A 21,939-nucleotide genomic window follows, 5' to 3' on the forward strand; every position below is an offset into this window, starting at 1 on the left:
CGGCCCTGTCCCGCGCCTGCTCCGATTGGCGGCCGTGCTGTCATCACGTCGCGGGAAGCTGGCAGGGTGTGTGTGTGTGCTTGTGTATGTGTGTGTGAGGGGTCTGCTTTGTCATTCGTACCCCCGTCGCGCGCTGACGCGGCCGCTTGGCCGAGCGCTCCAGCATCCGCAAAAAGGACCCCGGCCCCTGGCGCTGCTCCTGGGATGCTCCCTTACATAATGACGCGACTGATTGGAGCACATGTCAGCGCAGAAACCCAACATGCCGCAAACCCGGCCCGGATTTCATAAATTGCTAGACGAGAGCCTACAATGCCATACAACACCGTATGCTCTAGTATGGATTATAATACAGTGAAACGCCATCCAATAATAGTGAAGCATATCTTCGCAACAAGGCATAATATAGGATGTCATATTTATAGGGCCTATTTATAAGCCTCTATTTAAATCTTTTCTGATAGGCCCAGGAGCGGACTCAGACACCATAATGATTGGCGCATTCTTCTGTCCTTCAAAGAGGCGGGTTCTAGAGTCCGTTTTGCCGCAGAGGGCCCTAGGATTGGCCGACTTCGGTGCAACGGCGCCTTCGATTGGCCCCATGGCCCGTCCGTCGGACCCGAAGAGGCGGGGCAGGCGGCTCTGGTGCTGGGCGGGCGGGCCCCGGAATTGTCATTTCTTTGTTTCCGAAGGCGGAGGAGGCTCTGAGCCCCCCCTCCCGTGCCACCCCCTCCCCCCGGGTGCTGGCTCCATGTCTGTGTGATCGGCCCCAGGGGTAGAGTCCAGGCCCGAAGCGGGGCGGGCCGGCGGCGGCGGCGGCGGCAGCGGCAGCGGCTAAGGTTAGAGACGGCGGCGGCGGCGCGGGCACCCGGCCCCCCAGCGGGAGGATGAAGCGGCGGAACGCCGACTGCAGTAAGCTCCGCCGCCCTCTAAAGCGGAACAGGATCACCGAGGGCATCTATGGCAGGTGAGCGGCGGCGCCCCCCCCCGCGACGGGCGCGGGCCCAATGGTCCCCGGCCGACTCCGGAGGGGCCCTGCCCCGTTATGTAACCCCGACTAGGCCGCGCGCCCGCGCCGGGGGCTCTTCTGAGGAGCGCTGCCCGGGGAGCCGCTGGCTGCCCCGCCGGGGGTCCGTCCCGGGGGCGCGGGGCGTGGCAAGGGCCAGCCTGGCGGAGCGGAGAGGGCGCGGCGGGCGCGGGCAGAGAGAGCTGCGGCGCCGCCGTTGGAGCGCCCGGGCCCTCCGGGGGGAGGGGCGGCGAGCCCCTTCCCCACTCGGCGTTCTCCGGCCCCCCAGCCAGTGCGGCTGGGCCCGGAGGACTGCTCTCGGAATCCCCGACTCACAGCCGCTAGTCCCCCGGCTCCGCTCTGGCTTGGGAGTTTGCCGGCCTGAGCCGGAAGGCTCGTGGACCATAGGCATGGGGACGGGGGGTTGACAAAGTTGGGAGCAGACAGTGACCCCTCGGTCCCCCTTAGCTGCCACCGGACTGGCCTGGGGCCATGTTGTGCCTTCTTTCGTCTTGTGTTTCCCATATGGGATCTTAAACTTGGCACCAAGGGCTGACGCTGGTACCCACAATTCATGCCCTGTGGCCCAGCTCCAGACTCTGAAGGGGCTGATGATCAATTTCTCGCAAACATTTTGGCAATTCCAAGCAGATAGGTTTCTTTGAACCTTTTTAAAGGGATTTCCTCCAAATTCTTTTTTTTTTTTTTCAATACAAAAGAAAAGTGGTGTATCTCTAAATGGAAATTGAATTTGGTTCTCCAGGAGAGGACGACAGGTTCACCGTGAAATTTAGTAACTATCATAGCTTTCCCCAGTCGAATTTGTATGCTGCTGTCATTTTCTGGTTCTCCTCAGATGTTAATTCTAAATGGTACTTGCCTTGATAAAGGAAGATGTCAGTGCAGAAGTAATTAGTCTACAAAGGAGAATTCTCAGCATGTGGTTATAGGCTTGAATCCTCATGGTGTTTTACAATTTAGCTCTTCTAGCTGTGGGATTTAGAGAAATAAGTGAGGTAGCTGATGACGCCCAAGTTGTAACATAACTGTACACCTTGCACATGCTTTTGTTTACACATATGGAATGATTGCTTTCCACAAGTAGCTGCCAATGGAAACATTGGGGGCTTTCCTAAAGTTTAAAAGAATTAAGAAGTTAGTTAATGTGAAAAGTTCTTGCTATATCCTTAAATAGCCAAGATGTAAGGATCGTAGGAATAATTCATTCATTCAATAAGTATACTATGTTGGAGGCACTATTCAAGCCTGTAAGAATATAGCAGTAAGTAAAACAGACCAAAATCCATGCTGAGTCAACAAACCTGACCATTTTAACTACAACTGTAGAAGCAAATAATTTTTCATGCAGATTTTGTGGGCGGTGGAAAGAGCTCTTCAAGTTACACACACTATAAATTCTTCAACAAAAAGAAAGTTCTTTACCCTGGCTATTGACAAAGATTTGAACAACTTAACATTAGCAGTGACATAAGAATAGAAAAATCATATTAAACACGGTTGGTAGAATTAGAACAACTGTGGCATTTGAATAACTGTTGTTTACAGTTAACATGAGATGATGTACCTCCATTTATAGCAAGAAGATTGAGAGTCTCTTGTTGTTTACATGTTTTCTGCTATATTTCATCTTCTTTTTGTATTTGAATAAGTATGCCCGCTTTGCATCCTAGTAACAAATCAGTGTGAATCAATGTGAAAAAATGAATTTATTGTTCTTGTTTAATGAAGATCTGTTATTTTACTGATGGCTTTTGGAACTTGAATTTTCTTACCCTAAATGTTAAGAGTGTATGTACCTTATACAGAGTTTCGTTTGTAAAATTTCTAAAAACCCAACAATGCTTTAGCTCTTAAGTTTACTTGCTCTCCTGTTTGGCATTCTTTAAGTTAAATGTTAATGAAAGACCTAAATATATTTCTACCTGTCTTTCCTGGTTGGAGCATCATATATCAAATGAATGTTTCAATTCACTTATCTGTTTCTTAGTTCATATTATGTAGTATTGGACTAAAGAATAAGATCATATATATTTTTGCAATTCTGTTTTTAAAAAGATTTAAAAATTTTCCAATTATTTCTGAAGCAATTAGGATGTTTGAAGATTCATGATTATCACATTTAAATCTATTCCGAATTGTTTTTCACACCACCTAATGCCCATTTTGTTTCTCAACATCTGGCCAATTTTGGTCTTATTAAACAGAGCTTTTTTTTTCCTGAGGCAGTGTTGACAGTTTTGATAACCACTGTCTAGTGTTTCATAGCCAAACCTTTCATGGACTTAACTATTTTCTTTTTTTTTTTTTTTTTTTTTTTGTAGAGACAGAGTCTCACTGTACCGACCTCGGGTAGAGTGCTGTGGCCTCACACAGCTCACAGCAACCTCTAACTCCTGGGCTTACGCGATTCTCTTGCCTCAGCCTCCCGAGCAGCTGGGACTACAGGCGCCCGCCACAACGCCCGGCTATTTTTTGGTTGCAGTTTGGCCGGGGCTGGGTTTGAACCCGCCACCCTCGGCATATGGGGCCGGCGCCCTACTCACTGAGCCACAGGCGCCGCCCCTTAACTATTTTCATGTTCTCAGTCTGTACAACTTTCTGAGCCTTGGCATAGGAAGGAGGCAGCTGTGGTAGAGAGTGCTGGACTGCAGGAATCAGGAGACCCAGGTTCGGACTCCATCCCAGCTCTGCCACTTTGGGCAGTCAGGGCATCCACAGCTTTGAGCCCCAGTGCTCACATCTGTTAAATGAGTTTTGAGGACTAAAGGTGATACATGTGCAGTTTGGGCAACTCTTTATAGATCCTGGTGTGGTATACAAATTCCACCCTGTTGTTGCTATCACAATTTAATGCGTCGTTTATTCTTTGAGAAGGCAGGAAAGACTATAAGATTTGGTACAACTGTAAACAAAAGTTGAGTAGTCAAAATAAGTGGTCAGTAGCTGCTTGGTCTTGCTTAAAAAAATACTGTTGCTAAGACATTTTAATCATGGGCTCTAGTCCAACCACCGTTACTGAGGTGATTGTCAAATGATATCATTTATTCTCAGTATCATGACTGTGCTGGAATGATTTCAAGGGCAAGATAATTAATTTTAGACATTATTTTAACATTCTCTGCATTTATACATATGCCCATCATTTGAAAATTCAAATATACTATGGAAATACGTTAATCCAGTCAAGTTAACAACCAAAACTAAGAGAAAAGAAACAGGACTGGTGATATTCCTCATTACCCCCTGCCCAGTCTGATCTTTTATATTATAAAGGCTAAAATTCAATGTAATTTTTAAAAAGTCTAAACCAGCATAGAGCCTGACATAGAGTAGGTATTCAATGTTCAATAAATACTGAGTAAATTAAAGTAAATAAATATAAGCTAGTTCATTGTGTTCACTAAGAACCTATATTGTTCAGAGAATTGTGGAAGATATGGGAAAACACATGGTACCTTGTCTTTAAAGCGTTTACTAGTAGGCCCTCTTAAATTTGTACAGTGGTTTAGAGGTTCCAAAGAACTTTCAGTTCTGTTCAAGTAAAAATATTACTGTTGTATTAAGTTTTAGCTTACTGTTTTAGTGGTTCACCTCACACATTAACAGCTATATTTTGGCCTGTGCTATTTTATGATGAAGTAGACAGTTGCCAGTAAGTTGAGGGAGTATTTTCTAACTCAAATGAGATAGGTATGAAAGTAGTTTGAAAATTGCGAAAATTAATTATTAATAAGAGAAAGTAAAAGGAAAACTCTCCTTAACTCTTACATTTCCAAGGTCCTCTTTCTGGGACTCATTTTGTTTCCCTGTGTCTGGTTTCACAGGAGCATCAGGTACTCTAATTGCAGGCAGTGATTTTCCAGGTGAGGTGGGTTTGGGGTGCTATGTCATTTTTAAAAGCATTAAGAAGATCTGTGTGGCTCATCTCCACCTACCATCCGGCCAGACTCCCTACTCCCTTCCCCCTAAGAATTATTGACTCTATAAAAGGAAGATGAGATAAAGTATAGTAAGTAGAAGATGGAGGCAGAAATATTTATGTTTCAAGTTCTTGTATATTCCAACTCTCCACAGTTAAAATTATTACTTACACAGGTAAATATAATACAGATTTTAAGTAAGTCATGTGTTTCAAGCTTCAGGAAATAATTTTATATCTTTGTTACTGGTGGTTGAAGGAAGAACCCCTTCATTGTGAATTTATGACTACTTCCTGCCTTCCTGTGCCGGATTCTGCTTGTAGCGTTTGCCCGAAGCTTAGGCAGTACAGTACTGTGCCTGACTGTCACGTTTTTGAAGCTTAATGCCTTAAAACTAAAGACTCAGGACTGGTAACTGGTACATGTGTTACCTTTTCCCATCTTTATTTCAGAAAAGAGTTCTCTGGTCTTTGGTGCTCCTCAAAAGTCCTTAAAAAAAGACTTTTCTAAATGATCAAATTTTGCATTCTTCTCAGTTTCCCAGTTTCCTTTTTCAGACCCTTCTCTAAAACTCATCTCCAAAGATTTCACTTGACTTCTTTTTCTGCCTCCTTAATGATGTTTTCTAAGCCTTGTTTTAGACTCCTTTGGGCTATGCTTATTAGAATCACTGGAGGCTGGCATGACCCTTGGCTGCCTTGATTGTGCATGTGTTCTGCAACTGAAACCCCAGATACCAGTGTTGCAACCTCATAGCCTAAAAGCATTTTGGTAACCTTGATAGGCTTTTACAGTACAGGACCTGACATAAAAGTGATAGATTCTGTATGGCTTTAGAGGAGTTTGGGGAAAAGGGTGAGTATAACGGAGAAATTGAAATGTTTTCCTTAACCTGTGAGTGAAATATTTACCCTTCTATTTGTGGTTTCCATGAAATAACTTTAAAAATCTGCCACACTGGAATGTTTGCACTTAATTTTTGCCAGCAGTTTTTAGAGTACTCTCTTTAAAAAAGGACTTTCCTCCAAGTTTCATTATGATTCTTCTTGTCTGAGCAGTACTGGCAGTTTAGTTTCATTAGGTGTTTTGAAAATCCCTTTAAATCACTGCTCCTGGGTTAAAGAGGGGAAAAGGAGGGAATGTGATTCATTTCGGATTATTTGTTTAAAAGCTTCCTGTTTTATCAGTGATCATCTCTTTTCTCTTCATATTGATTCCTTATGGCCTCTCTTGAACCTAACTAGATTTGGAAATTGATTTTAATAGCAGGCTTAATAACTAACTTTCTTAACTACTTTTATGTATGTATATTGCATGTGTATATAATATACACGTACATATATATGTGTGTGTGTATGTATGTGTATATATGTTGGACCCAATCCATGCTTTGTAAGCACTTGTATTTCCAGAGTCTTTCTTTTTGGCCATTTCTCCCAGATCTCCCAACTGATACAAACCCTTTGGGGTTTTATGTGTATGTATATATGTTTTGTTTCATTTATTTTCTAGGCATCTTGTGGAGGCTGGAGGACATATAGAAATTTCATAAACATAGTTAAATGAAATATTGTAACTGTTACTTTTCTTCATAAAATTGAGTGTGCCCTTCACATAAACTGGTTACTTTATTCTCTAGGTTTATTAGACTTGGGCATAATTATTTTACTTGGATCTTTTTCAAGAATTAAGTCCCAAAGAAAAATAAGTTGACTTCCCAGCAAGCTGTGTAAGTAAAATGGTAACATACCAACAGTAGAAACACATATCCTTATTAGACTTTTTTCCATTGTGGATTTCTTCAAATACTTAAGGAGTAACTTTTTCCTCAAATTCTCTCACTTGGCATTCTGGCACATGCATGCTGGCAATGGAAACTTAAAAAACAGAATCAACTTTAGAAAATGTTCTCTGAAGCTTAATATCTTTAATTTGACATTTAATTGCGATCACATTGTCTCAGCTCATCAGCCTTCCAAGGTGCTTATCCCCAGCCTTTGGAGCTCTTTTATAAACTGGCCTTGTTTTCTTCATATTTTTTCCTCTGCTGTCCTTAAGGACAGCGTGCCCACTTTGAGTTACGGGATTGTGTCATCAGAAGTAATTTATCCCTCTCCCCATCTCCTCTGTTGCCTTTTTTTTGTTTGTTTTTTACAGGTTTTGCCTTTGGTAATTTAAATGGTACACTGGTCCACTTTAGGTGTATCCACCCATATCACTGATGCATTTGCATTGTTTGGAACCCATTTCCTGCTCAGCGCAGAGAAGTTCCTAGAAATAATCTTGCTCTTTAAAAAAATTATATTATTACTTTTTTCATCTTTAGAACACTTTTATTTATTTTTATTTTATTTATTTTTGAGACAGAGTCTCAAGCTGTCACACTGTGTAGAGTGAGGTGACATCATAGCTCACAGTAACCTCCAACTTGGGCTCAAGTGATCCTTTTGCCTCAGTTTTCCTATTTTTAGTAGAGATGAGGTCCCGCTTTTGGTCAGGCTGGTCTCGAACTCATGAGCTCAAGCTATCCACCTGCCTCGGCCTCCCAGAGTGCTAGGACCACACCCGGCCTTAGGACACTTTTAAAAATAAGCTGCTCAGGGCAGCGCCTGTGGCTCAAAGGGGTGGGGCACCGGCCCCATATGCCAGAGGTGGCGGGTTCAAACCCAGCTCCGGCCAAAAACTGCAAAAAAAAACAAAACAAAAAAAGCTACTCAGTCCGAAAGTCAGTACTTTGTTTGTCTTGTAGCAAAGACACTTGGACACTAGAGAGAATGAATTCTGTATTCATGGCCAAAATAAGAATTTCTGTCTCAGAATAGAGAAATACTGAGGCTTGAATCTTCTTTCTCAGATGTAATAAGAATTTTTTTTTCTCCTTTTCTAGGCTTAATGAACTATTCCTTATAGTTCACAGTGTTTCTGACTTTGTTAAAAATGAGTTCTGTCGGGCGGCGCCTGTGGCTCAGTGAGTAGGGCGCCGGCCCCATATGCCGAGGGTGGCGGGTTCAAACCCAGCTCCAGCCAAACTGCAACAAAAAAATAGCCGGGCATTGTGGCGGGCACCTGTAGTCCCAGCTGCTCTGGAGGCTGAGGCAAGAGAATCGCATAAGCCCAAGAGTTAGAGGTTGCTGTGAGCCGTGTGACGCCACTGCACTCTACCCGAGGGCGGTAAAGTGAGACTCTGTCTCTACAAAGAAAAAAAAAATGAGTTCTGTCTTGGGCGGCGCCTGTGGCTCAAGGAGTAGGGTGCTGGTCCTATATACTGGGGTGGTAGGTTCAAACCTGGCCCCCGCCACAAACTGCAAAAAAATGAAAAAAATGAGTTCTGTCTTTTTATTTTTAAATTATGTGTTTCTCCGTTATTATGCCCATTCTGGGAGTATTAATATTGTTGACTGCATACTTGAATTGTCCCATCTTTTGTGCCCTAGTTAGTTCTGTAAAGAACATTTGACGTAAAATGTTTTTTCTGCAGAGTTTCATCGTGTATTTAAAAGTCTAGTTTACAGATTGGTAGTTATGATTAAGATACTGTGGGTTTATTCTTTCATAAAGTAAATCTGTTCATTTTTTAAAAACTTCATTTTCTTGGAGATAGGGAAATTTATAATTTAATTATACATGTGTGAGTGGCTATGAAGAAGGAAAATAATATTATTGAGTACCTAACATGAGAAAGTTGAATGTGGTAGATAAGCATATGGGCTTTGAAGTTATCTGGGGGATAATGCCTCTGACACTAGTTGTTTGATCTTGAGCAAGTTATTTACCTATAAACTTCAGCTTTCTCATCTGTAAATTGAAAATATTATCTACTTCATAGGATTGTTATAAGGGTAACTGAGATGTCACATAATATACTTAGCACAATACCTAAGACTAATTACTCAAACAGTTTTTTGCTGTTACTACTACTGTTATTATATTTTTATCTGTATTATCTTATTTAGTCCCAGTAAAGGTATTTACTTCAGTTTCTCAGGTGAGGAAACCAAGGTTGCTGGAGGTTCAGTTACTTGATAGAAACCCACATCTGTCCAACTCCAAAGTCTGTGCTCTTTTTGTTTCATTGTATTGTGTCACCTCATTCTTTTGAATGGGTCTTATATGTAGTAATTTATATGATCCTCTCAAACTCTACTACATGTAGGGACGGTGTCATTATCTTCATTTTCCAGGTGAAGCAGTAGGTATTAGAAGTGTCATGGCCAATGCCGTTGGCCTTTTTCCTTCTCCAAATGGGTGTCTCTCCTCTATTAAATAAAAAAATCAATATAGACATGACAATTTAATGTAAAATGTGATCCTGGGCCAGCATTGATCTATCAATTTATAACTATAAAGAACATTAGTGAGATAATTACTGAAATTTGAATATCAAAGTCTATAGATCAGATAATACTACTATATTAATGTTCATTTTATGATTTTAATAATAATACTGTGGTTATATAAGAGAATTTCCTTGTTTGGGGGAAATTTAGGGCTTAAGGGGCATTATGTTTGCAGTTTGTTTTTAAATGGTTCAGGGAAAAATTTATATACATATATAGGGAGAGAATGATGACAGAAACTTGATAAAATGTTTTATCATTTGTGAATTTGGGTGAAAGGTATAAAGGACTTCTTTGTACTACTTTTACAACTTTTCCGTAAGTCTAATATTTCAAAATGGAAAGTTAAAAAGAAGCAACACATGCTTGTCAAAAATTTAAAGTAATACGACAATGTATAAGAGTAATATAAAAGTCCTTAATAGTCTTTCTCCAGGATGTTATGTATTTTATATAGTTCCTTCTTTTTTTCTACCTTTTTTTCTATATAAACAAATGTGTGTACTTCTTAACAAAAACAGGATTCAGTTTTACTTATCCACTTCTTTACGTAGAGATAAGCCTCTTTTTTTCTTTTAGCAGCAACACAGTTTTCCATGTAGAATTCACACTGGTCTCTATTGTCTCCTAATTTTTTTCTGTGCTTTTTCATCAGCACCCTGCAGCCTATTAGTTCTCTGTTTTTAATGTTTCTTTCCTTTAAAATGGCAAGAACTGAGGGTGAGGGGAGGAGAAGGGAGAGGGTGAGTGGAGGGAAGGTACTTGGCAGTATCTTACCTAATGTACACAATGTAAAGGTACATTTCAGAACAACTAAGAGTGTATTATAAATGTCTAACCACAAAAATAAGTGAGGTGATGGTTATGTTATTTAGTTTGATTTAAACATTCCACATCGTATATCAAATCATCACATTGCTCTCCATAAATGTATACAGTTATGATTTAATAAAAATTAAGTTAAAAATAAAATAAAATGGCAATAACTGCTCTGCCTACTTCATAGTTGTATGGATAAAATGAGATAATTAATTTGAAAGCATTTGGAAAAGGTACAAGTGTGACAGAAATGTAAGGGGTGATTAAGTAGATTATTACTCTCAATTATATAAGCATAATATTTGATTCACTTATTAAACAAATTTCTATATTGTTTATTAATGTTAACAACTTTTAGGGCTTGTGAGTTGTTTTCTCTCACCTATTATTATGCTTCTTTACCCTCTGCCCAACCCCCATACACTCCACACCATTAGGTGTTTCTGAAACAGGCATTCGAAAACTCTAAATTCTCCACGTGCGTTAGGTTCCAGTAGCTGTCCTTGGTATCTCTGTGGTCTACGTGGTCATTTATAAAAATGCTATACCACAAAATTCTTTTTTTTTTTTTTTGCAGTTTTTGGTCGGGGCTGGGTTTGAACCCGCCACCTCCGGCATATGGGGCTAGTGCCCTACTCCTTTGAGCCACAGGCGCCACCCTATACCACAAAATTCTTAAAAGCTTTTTTAGTGATTTCCATTCTAGGTAGTTTTTTTCTTTTAAATTTGGCATATTTTACACTGCTAGATTTGTCATGGCAGTGGCTGTGTGCATATATGTGTGTGAGTTTGTGTGTGTGTGTAATCAACTCTAGAAAGGTTCCCTTTTCAGTCTTCAGAATAGAAAAGAGAAAGGTGGAATAGCTTGGGTCTTCTCATCCTGCCCCCCTTTTTTGGATTTTACACAAAGATGTGCTTGCAGAACACAGCAGTGGTTCTAGTCTATTTTATCTTGAGGCCCAGGTACAATTTTCTGCATTACAGCATTTCTCAAATTTTGTCTCAGGACCTTTTTGCACTCTTAAAAATGATTGACAACCTCAATGAGCTTTGGTTTATATGGGCTGTGTTTATCAATATTTACTGTATTAGAAATTAAAACTGAGAAAAACCTAAAACATTCATTAGTTTACTTTAAGATAGCAATAATGAACTCCTGAGAAGACTGGTGTGGCTTTTACCTTTTTGTATATCTCTTTACTATCTCACTTAAGAGAAGAGGCTTTGAGAACAACTGCTGTAGTCAGAGCCAGTGGCAGGCAGGCCAAATGCAGTGATAGTCTGGCACCCGGAGTAAGGCTAATTAGATTCGTTTCTTCCTATTGGGAACAGGTGCATGGTAATCCTTCAAGCAGAAGCTGTATTTGTTACCTTTGTCAGCGTTGCTTTGTTCAGACACCTTTCCCAGTCATCTGTGCATCATCCCTCTCTCCCTCTGTCTGCGTACTTGGTAAAAGCCCCACTGTCAGTCCTAAACACTCTTCTTAAATACAGATAATTGATTCATGAATTACAATTCTTCTTCTTCTTCAGAAGATCATTGATTCTTCTGAATTACAATTCCTTGATTGATCGTTGTAACTGCGTACTTTGGTAAAAGCCCTACTGTCAGGCCTAAACACTCTTCTGAATTACAGATCGTTCATTCAACAAATATGTGATAGAAAAAAAAAAAATGTAAGCTCCTGCAGTGTGCAAGTGCTGTGCTGGGCACTGAGGAGATAAAGTAGGAAACACGATGGACTTTGTTCTGGTGGACTTTACGTCTAAACAGATAATTACACAAAATGCTTTTAAATTATCATTGTGATTAAATGTTCTTATAATACAGGATGCTATACAACATGTAAGGGGGTCCTAGTCTTTGGGGTCAGGGAGACTTTTTTTTTTTGAGGAAGCGATGTTCACATTGTGTGCTGACAGATGAGTAGCAACGGGAGAGCTTCTTTTAGTTTTAATTGTACTTAGATAGGGATCTTGGCTATGACTGACTGTGACTCAGAAAGAAATATAGAAAAATGGAAGCTTTAACCCTGAACAGTTTGAATGTTCTCAGTTGAGGAGAGGATAGCCAACAATTTGGAGAGAAGTACTGATTATCTGCTTAGAGCTTTATCTTCTTTCTGAGAAATCCTGGAATTCAGTGGAAGTTCCATAACAATAAGAAGTTTATACTATAGTCCAGTGCTTCTCAAATTTGAATGTACACACAAGTGGCCCAGGGGTTTGGTTAAAAGGTAGGCTTAAATAGGTCTGGGCCCTGAAATTCTCCTTTTCTAAAAAGCTCGTACATGGTGCTTGTGCTGCTAAGCTTCCTAATGCTGCGGCCCTTTAATACAGTTCCTGTGGGTCACAACCCACAGGTTGAGAACCACTACCTTAGACCAGTACTTTGATTAATAAGATTGCAATCACAAGTGGCCAGCGTGAGAATTCAGCAGGAGTACGGGCCAGATAAAGGGCTGGACAAATATTCTAGAGATGATGTCCAGTAGTGAGAGGCTGAATAAAAAAAGAAGACAAAGCAGTTTGGTGTAAGAAGTATCATGCCACATACTGAATGCTAAAGGACATTCATTCTCAGTTCCCATTACTGAGAGGACAAAAAAGCTAGGATTGAGATGGATGGCTACTAGCATAGCCAGTGACATACTCCACGCACTCATTTCTGTGGCGAGGACCAAGTGAACTAAATGGCCATTAGTCTGCCTGGGAAAAGGTCGGTTAGTTACTAAGGATTGATGGCCTCCCTGCGGTAATTATCTGGGCTGCAGGAAATAATCTAGGTGACAGGCAGCTAGAGGTACTGGAGAGAAGGTGCACTTTACTTGGAAAAAGAAGAATGTTCAGTACTCCTTCTCATTAATCGTAGACGATTAATCCATAGATGGAGAGTATTGCTAAGTGGATTCAGATAAAAAATGGTTATAAATGGCTAGGGTAGAAATAGAATAAGGGGAAAAAAATTATAGATAATATCCACTTTAGGAATCACCACCGTTAAAGCCTAATAATTGCATATGCCTTTTCTGTATTTCATTGGCACCCAAAATAGCAGCTTACAAGACCCTCAAAAGATATTATTGTCTGCTCTTCAGTGTATTATTTTGGAAAATATATTTTTGTTGCAACTATGCTTTAAAATTTTGTTGAAGATACAGTATTTTATCTTTATTAACATTTATTTGGCTCAAAATATGATAACATCAAGTTAGCCTTGAGTTATATAATAAACTGTGTATATAAAACTGTTTTATATTTAATCACATTTTCTTTATACTTTAGAATGGTGTTGTAGCTTATATCCCTGTCTAATTTTTTTCCCCTTTGAAATGGCATCTCTTTGGATTTGGCAAGATCTTATGATCTTCAGAATATAAAAAGAGAAGAATTAGGGTTTCTGTACTTACGAGCAGTATTTTAGATTACTTGTCTTAAAACGTTTGTATATGTACCTTGAGAAAAGATATGTAAATAATGATTTACTGAATCAGGCAGCTGTCTTGAACTGTCTAAAACTCTGTGGAACTGAAATGACTCAATAGAATTCAAGATTAGTCCTAGAGAAAAATCATCTTTATTAATTAGGTTGTCTCTTGATAAGGCAAGCCAGCCTGAAAAGGGAGCCTGAGGAAATGGCTTATATTTGTGAAAAGATCAAGTTTCTTCAGTTATCTGTACTTTTTTTTTTTTTTTGTGGTTTTTGGCGGGGGCTGGGTTTGAACCCGCCACCTCCAGCATATGGGACCAGTGCCCTACTCCTTGAGCCACAGGTGCCTCCAAGTTATCTGTACTTTTAAACTGTGATTCAGTAGGAACTGGGTGTCAAGAAACATCAAAGGTATGAAAACAGTTGCTTGAAAAGAAATGAAATGTATAATAAGGAACCTCCCTTTAGAGAACTGAAAAAGAATAGTCACTAGCAAAGATGATCATTTTTTTGTACTGCTTCAGGTTTAAATGATTGACTTATTTAAAACTACATTTTCAACAAGCTGTGGTTCTTTGGATAATGCTATCTAAATAGTGAAATGTTGCCTGCCATGCTGGGATCCTCCTATTCCCCGGAGGCATTTTGGGCAGAGAGCGATTGGTAAAACTGTCCTTCACCTGAGGAATGGTAATGACTAGATCATCATCATTTCTCTTTCAGCTACATTCCTGAGACAGCCCCATGGGAAAAAGGTTTAATCAGGGTAATAAACAGGTTTCCATACCCTTCGTTGTTTGTTTTTTAAGAGTGGAGGTTTCATTATATTGCCTAGGCTGGACTTGAACTCGTGGGTTCAAGTAATCTTCCTTCCTGGGCCTCCTAAATAGCTGGGATTACAGATATATGTCACCATACCCAGCTGTGCAGTTTTTTAAATGCCCTAAAATCATGGCCAAGAGGCTGTTGCTCCTTTTTTAAACCTAGGAACAGTTCTGAACACAAGGAAAAAACCTTTTAGTCTTAAAGTCAAGCACTTTGGAAAATTTAGGTTCAGACTGGATTTGTGCTCCTGAATACCTGCTTAGTTATTCTTTTTAATAAAATGTGCATTGCTCTCCACTGGTTTAGTTATGGATTTAATGAATGAGAATGAGACTGAGGGCCTTGTCCTTACCTGGCCTAACCAGGTAATATTTTAAATGAAACTATTAAAAAAATGAAACTAAAAGGTGGGACTTAGGATTCAATACATTCTTTTGTGGCTTGCTTTGAGTTCCTTGATTGTATAGCAAACCTCTAAATATAATTTACTATCTTATTATCAAACTCAAATAAGTTGTAAGAATTAACTTTAGAAATTGACCTGATGACAAATTATATGTTGTTATGAATACTGTATCATTGAGAATCAAATGTGTCTGTTCTTGACGTCTCTTACCTCTGTTTTCAAAAGGCACAGAAAGAATCCTCAGTGCTGGATCCTGCTTTTGTTTATTTTCCTCCAAGTATATGTGTCTTTTTGTATTTTATTGAAATATATTTAAAATTATTTATTCTAAATCTTGATTTTGTTGTTGGTGTTTATTGAAATGTCTAATTTGATCACATCAATATTAGGATGTTTGTATTGTAAGACAACATTCAAGGCTTTAGCCCAAGTCAAAGTGAATTTTTGGTATTTCCAATCTGTATATATTAGAAAAATTTTTTTAATACCAAAATTTGATCTGCTACAGAATTGGCAGGATTAGGGACATAGAAATAGAGACTTATTAATAAGTAGAATCTAAAGGCTTCTATTATCCACTTTTCAGCTAGTGACCTGGAAACTAGACTTTTAGATTATATGAAAAATAATTTTTTATCCATGTCTTTATCTTGTTTTGAACTATTGCAGTGGTTACATATGTGTCCCCACTGGCAGTTTAATGTAAGTCAAGAGGGAACTGGGAACACATGTTTATATCTCAGCGAGAGCAAGACTTGGATGCATAAGGGTTTTTTCTTTAATGTACATTTTTGTGCCTGCACAGCCTCTGGTAATGATTAGCATTTGCTCCCTAAGTTAGTTTTTCCTATTTAGGGAAGTCATTTGGTTTTTGTTTGGTTAATGCAGATGAATACTATATAGAGAGACAAGACAAGAAAGGGGGAAAAGGACAGAATTCTTCAAGCATGTAGGGTTGTGCATCAAGAATTTCAATGACTCTTCAAACAGATGTAAAGGGGTGGAGAGACAGCAAATTTGAAGCCTTTCAACTGTGACATTTTCTTCTAATGAAGAACAGCTTGGAAGATGTAATTTTGAGAGTGTTGCAGTATTTTGAAATAAGACACTTAGCACATTTTTAAAATAGTGGTGAAATTAAAATGTTTTTTTCCGATCTTAAGTGGAATTAAGTACTTTTGGCCATCATCTTATCTTGATAGTTGTGGATCTTAGAATGAGCACCAGAGCTTTTAAAATTCAGATGGGCCCCAGTAGCATCTCTTTTTGTGCTTTATCTCCATTGTTTTCATAGTATATGAAGTTTTTTCTTTTCCTTTTAAAACAATGCATTTTCTATTTCCACTTCTTCACAAATGACCTTGAATTAATTCTTTATTTTTATGTTTTGCAGCACATTTTTGTACTTGAAATTCCTGGTAGTGTGGGCACTTGTCCTCCTAGCAGACTTTGTCTTGGAGTTCAGATTTGAATACCTGTGGCCATTCTGGCTTTTCATCAGAAGCGTCTATGATTCCTTCAGATACCAGGGACTGGTATGTTTACTAATACATGTTTTCTGTGGGGGGGGACTTAATTACCCTTCTAAGAAAATCTTCAATAGCTGAGATAATGAACTGTTAAAGTAGATATTAGCAAAATTTAGGCGACTGTATTGGGATGAACTAATAGCATCGAGGGACTGAAACTGAACTGTTAAAAGACTATTTTGTCTAAACCAACTGATCAAATCATTGTATTTTCTCCACTTCTCTTTTTCCACAGAGAAGAAGAGAGGTGAGACTCAGTAGAAAACAGAGTAGTAGAGAAGCAATAATTGTTCAGTCCATTTGTTTCTGGAGTCCTTGTCACTATGTTAGTGATTGGATTAGTCAGAGCAGTAGTTCTCAAACTTTTTGGTCTCAGGGGCCCTTTACACTCTTAAAAACTATCAAGGACTCCCAAGTGCTTTTGTTAATATGGGTTATATCTATTCACATTTACTATATTAGAGATTAAAACAGAAAAATTTTAAATACATACTTAACATATGCATATCAGTGTAAGCCCATTACATGTTAATACAAATTTCATTTTAAAATGAAAAATAGCTATATTTTCCAAAACAAAAAAGATAAGGAAGAGTAGCTTCATTTCTACAAATTTCTTTAATACCTGGCTCTACGGAAGACAGCTAGATTCCTATATCTGCTTCTGAATTCAGTCAATTGTAATGTCATATGTCAGGTAACTTATAGAAAATGCCACCACACTCATGAATGAATGAGCATGAAAAAGGCAGATAACATCTTTAGTGTTATTATTAAAAAAAGACCTGCTGAGGGCGGCGCCTGTGGCTCAGTCGGTAAGGTTCCGGCCCCATATACCAAGGGTGGCGGATTCAGACCCAGTCCTGGCCAAACTGCAACCAAAAAATAGCCGGGCGTTGTGGCGGGCGCCTGTAGTCCCAGCTACTCCAGAGGCTGAGGCAAGAGAATCGCTTAAGCCCAGGAGTTGGAGGTTGCTGTGAGCCGTGTGACGCCACGGCACTCTACCCGAGGGCGGTACAGTGAGACTCTGTCTCTACAAAAAAAAAAGACCTGCTGAAATTATTTCAGAGAGCCCCTAGGAATCCCCAGAGCACATTCTGAGAACTACTAACTTAGAGCAAGGGCATAGGCTTGAGCTTGTTCCCTTGGTTTGTGTGTTATCTTTATTATGTTTCATGGCCACATCTTAAAACTGTAACTCTTCTACCTCGGCTGGTGCTTTGGTCAGAGCAAATCTATGCTTCAAATAGATGGTTTCAGACTCAGATCCTAATAGTAAAAGGCAGTGGTATCCGGAGGAAGTTGGATTATTAAAATTATCAGCATCAACTTATTTCTTACTATGGTTCATCTGTGCTCCACCAATTCTATTCTTTAAGAATAAGACTCTTTAGAATGGTTTGTAAGGGTTGAGGAGGCTTTTCTCTGTTAAAATCCTAGTTCTTTTAGGTGACCCACCTGTGGAATCCATATGAATTTATTGCAGTCCAACCTCCGTTCTGGTTTAGTTCTTCATGATTTGGGGACCATCAATAGTATTACTTTTTAATGTTAAATTAACCACTAGTTTCTAACTGGTTGATTTTAAATGTTTAAAATGTCCCGTTTTTACCTTACTCTGTAGTTATTGAGTGATCACGTAGTGGTTTCAATGATTTTGTCCAATATGCTTTTAACAACCTGAGTTTGCAAATAACAAGTTCTAAGTTGTGTTTTTTATTTTGTTTTCTTTTTCCCTTTAGGCCTTCTCTGTATTTTTTGTTTGTGTAGCATTCACATCAAATATAATATGTCTGCTGTTTATCCCTATTCAATGGCTGTTCTTTGCTGCTAGCACATATGTATGGGTTCAGTATGTATGGCACACAGGTAAGTCTTCATGATTTCTTAAATAGATAGAAATCTTAGATTTAACTCTTTAAATGTGATGATTTAGAATAAGTGATTTAGAGTTGAGTATAATGTGAACATTTTAAGGTTGCCTCTTCCTAATAGATTGTAATATAACCTTAAAATATATTTTATCTTTTAAAAATTATTTTAATACAAAGTTTAACCCTTTATCAATTGATATCACAATTGTAGGCATTTCAGTTACCAACTTTCACTAGGAAGATAGCCATTTCTTTTTTAATTGAAGTAAAGCCAGACGCAGTGGGTCACACCTGTAATCCTAGTACTGTAGGAGGCCGAGGCAGGTGGATTGCCTGAGTTCAGGGGATGAGACCAGCCTGAGCAAGAGTTCTACCCTGTCTCTGCCAAAAATAGGAAATCTAGCTGGATGTGGTGGGAGGCGCCTATAGTCCCAACTACTCAGGAGGCTGAGGCAATAGGATTGCTCAAGCCCAAGGGTTTGAGGTTGCTGTGAGCTGTGACACCATGGCACTCTACCCAGAGTGACAAAGAGTGAGACTTTGTCTCAAAAAAAAAAAAGTAATTTCTATTTAGGTATACTTGAAGATAGCCTCGTGCCAACTAAGAAACATGTTCAAGGAATTTCAGCATTGAAAAGACTGTCAGAGGTCATTTAGGTGAACCCTTAATTTTGCGCAAGAATGCCCCACAGCATCTCTGGCACATGGTGGTTTTACCTCCGAAAACCTGTAGGGATAGAGTACCTACCTATTGTTTCTGACACCCTATTCCACTTGGAGGCAGCTGTCAAAGGAAGTTCTTCCACATACTAAGTAAAAATTTTTCTCCTTATACTTTTAACCCGGTATGTCTTAACTTTTGGGGGCTTGCTGATTTCTCAGAGGACTTAAAAAGGCTTTCCCCAGAAAAATATATAGGAATTTATAAACTTTTCCTTAATTTCAAGGGGCATGCAGACCATCCCCCTCACACCCAAACATTGTACCTCTGCATTAGAGCCACACTGAATGAGTGTGTCCTTTTTTTTGTTTTCTGAGACACGTCTCATTGTGTTGTCCCAGGCTAGAGTGCCATGGCTTCAGCCTAGCTTGCAGCAATCTCAAGCTCCTGGGGGCAAGTAGTCCTCCTGCCTCAGTCTCCTGAGAAAGTGGGGACTACATGTGCCCACTACAGCACCTGGCTATTTTATTTTTCCTAGTAGAGTCAGAGCGTCACTCCTGCTCAGGCTGGCCTTGAACTCTTGAGCTCAAGGGATCCTCCTGCCCTGGCTTCCCAGAGTGCTAAGATTACGAGAGTGAGCCACTACACCTGGCCCATGTTAACATTTCTTTAGAGATTTGAAGACACTGTAATATCCTCTTAAGTCTTCTTTTCCGTAAATATCTTTGGTTTCATCAGTTTTTCCTTACTTGATATTCTAAACAGTTTCACCATTCTGGTCTCCCTAGTTTTTAGTGGTTCTATGTACTATTTCGTGTGCGTTCTGACTAGCGTAGGGCTCCCTTCTGTTACTTCAAACTAAGATCTGATGAGATATTTTGACAGCTCCAGCCCTGGGAAAGCCTGAATGTGGTGTACACTGGGATTTGAGGATTGGCTCTCAGAGTCACACTTGTCTGCAAAGCTGCATGAAACTTAATTCTTGGGCCCAGCTGCAACCTGTAGGATTTTGACCACTGAGGGAACGCCAAATATGATAATAAAAGCTTTCTGGAGCAACATTCATCCTTTTCTCAAAGCTGCTAAGAGGATGATGTTGGCTTGTGTAGAAGACACGATTGAACTCTATTTTTTAAAGTGAGCATGGTTTTCTCCATATTTAGCCCTCTTTCATATCTAACTTGATTTATAAACTTTCCTCTAATTAAAGTGGTTTTTCTTCACATTCATTTTTCCTTGTCCTTGGCCTCAGTTTTGAGTGAGCTGCCATTTATCTTGTCACTGTCTCTAGGTCTCGGTTTCTTCTCTGTCATAGACAGGTAGAGTAATCTAGATAATGTCTAAGGGAGTCTTCAGCTCAAATATGCTGTGACTCTATGGCAAGGTATGGTGATTTCCCAAATTTCTTCAATGTCTTAGCAGTGGAGAAGAAACTAACCATATAACTATTAATAGAACCTACTGAAAATTAGTTCACTGGGTGACCCACAGGACAACAAAGTAGCTAATGTCATAAAATCATTCTGGCCTCTCATAAGCCCTAGGCTCAGAGATGCCTATTGAAATAGGTAAATTTGGAATGACTAGTGCTTAAACAAACAACAAAAAGCTGTGTGCTCTTATTGGGCCAACAAGTATGAATGCAATTTATGTACAACTTGGGGCTAATTTTTCTTCCAGTTGTTAAAATTTTAAATTCTTTCTTTCTTTTTTTTTTGAGACACAGTCTCACTATGTCGCCCTGGGTAGAGTGCCATGGCATCACAGCTCACAGGAACCTCAAGGTCTTGGGCTTAAATGATTCTCTTGCCTCAGTCTCCCAAGTATTTCTGGGACTACAGGTGCCTGCCACAACACCCAGCTATTTTTTTTTTGGTTGCAGTTGTCATTGTTGCTCGGCAGGCCAGGGCCTGCAGCTCCACTGTATGTGGCTGGCTCGCTAGCTGCTGAGCTATAGGTGCCGAGCCCCTAAAATTCTTTCTTAACAATATCAGGAATGGTTGATATTATATATAGTCACTAAGAAAGATAATTAATCTTGTATCATAAACTTTTTGTCCTTGTTGTTAAGAGGGGAAAAAAATTCTGGATTTAAAAGTGTTTGTATAACATCATCATTATATTTGTTCAAAAATGCTTTCAGTGTGTTTTTGTTTATTCAATAGATGTAAAATGTGGGTATTTTGTCTTAATTTTTCTGTTTTTCTATAATGTGCTTACTATATAATAACTTTATAAACATAGAGAATAGGGAATATAAATTTTTGAAAATGCATTTTGAAATGATTTCGAGAATGCATTTTCCTGTGGTTTGCTCTTTTTCTTCTACCTTGTGAAAATACCTGTTTTTGGTATGTTAAATTCATAAGAATGGTTGAGGCCATTAGCTGCCTTTACAGAGCTTTCAGTGTCAACTTAACTCAGGGACCAGATCTAAGAGGATTTGGATTCTCCTGAGAAGCTGATTCAATCCTATCTCTGTGAACTTTGACCCAATTTGCTTAAACTCTGGGCTTTACTATTCAGTGAAATGAGTAAGTTAGACTAAATGATCTTTCAAATTTCAGAATTCTGTGATTTGTTTCATCTCGAAGATCCTTAGCAAAAAGTCTTTACATCACCAATTCTCTCCTCTCCCCTTGTGCCTAAATAGTCCACTTTCACAAATATTCCCATTATTAGTCATATCCTAATATAGATGTACCTAGCCTGCAGATTCTCTTCTATTTTTTTTTTTTTTTTTGGAGACAGAGCCTCAAGCTGTCACCCTGGGTAGAGTGCTGTGGCATCACAGCTCACAGCAACCCCCAACTCCTGGGCTCAAGTGATTCTCCCACCTCTGTCTCCCAAGTAGGTGGGACTACAGGTGCCCGCCACAATAATCCCTTGGTGGCAGTAGGCCTGGGCTGGATTCGAACCCGCCAGCTCAGCTGTATGTGGCTGGCACCTTAGCTGCTTGAGCCATAGGTGCCAAGCTGATTCTGTTCTAAAAGCCAGTGGAAAAAAAAATTCCTGTTATTTGCATCTTTTTTTTTTTTTTTTTGAGACAGAGTCTCATTCTGTTGCCCTCAGTAGAGTGCTGTGGCATCACAGCTCATAGCAACCTCCAAC

At 39.5% G+C, this 21,939-nt stretch overlaps 1 protein-coding gene across 1 annotated transcript in view; it reads left to right on the top strand.

Annotated features, from left to right (window-relative positions):
• The first annotated feature begins 634 nt into the window (after positions 1-634).
• MACO1 (macoilin 1) overlaps positions 635-21,939 on the top strand; it is a 65,842-nt gene continuing 44,537 nt past the window's right edge. The window contains exons 1-3 of the mRNA XM_053576581.1: positions 635-967; positions 16,158-16,299; positions 18,036-18,162. Of these exons, the coding sequence (XP_053432556.1) occupies positions 888-967; positions 16,158-16,299; positions 18,036-18,162 (349 nt within the window). The 5' untranslated portion in view covers positions 635-887. The remainder of the gene's footprint in view (positions 968-16,157; positions 16,300-18,035; positions 18,163-21,939) is intronic.

This window comes from Nycticebus coucang, chromosome 22 (genome assembly GCF_027406575.1).
Source record: "Nycticebus coucang isolate mNycCou1 chromosome 22, mNycCou1.pri, whole genome shotgun sequence".
Taxonomy (NCBI): domain Eukaryota; kingdom Metazoa; phylum Chordata; class Mammalia; order Primates; family Lorisidae; genus Nycticebus; species Nycticebus coucang.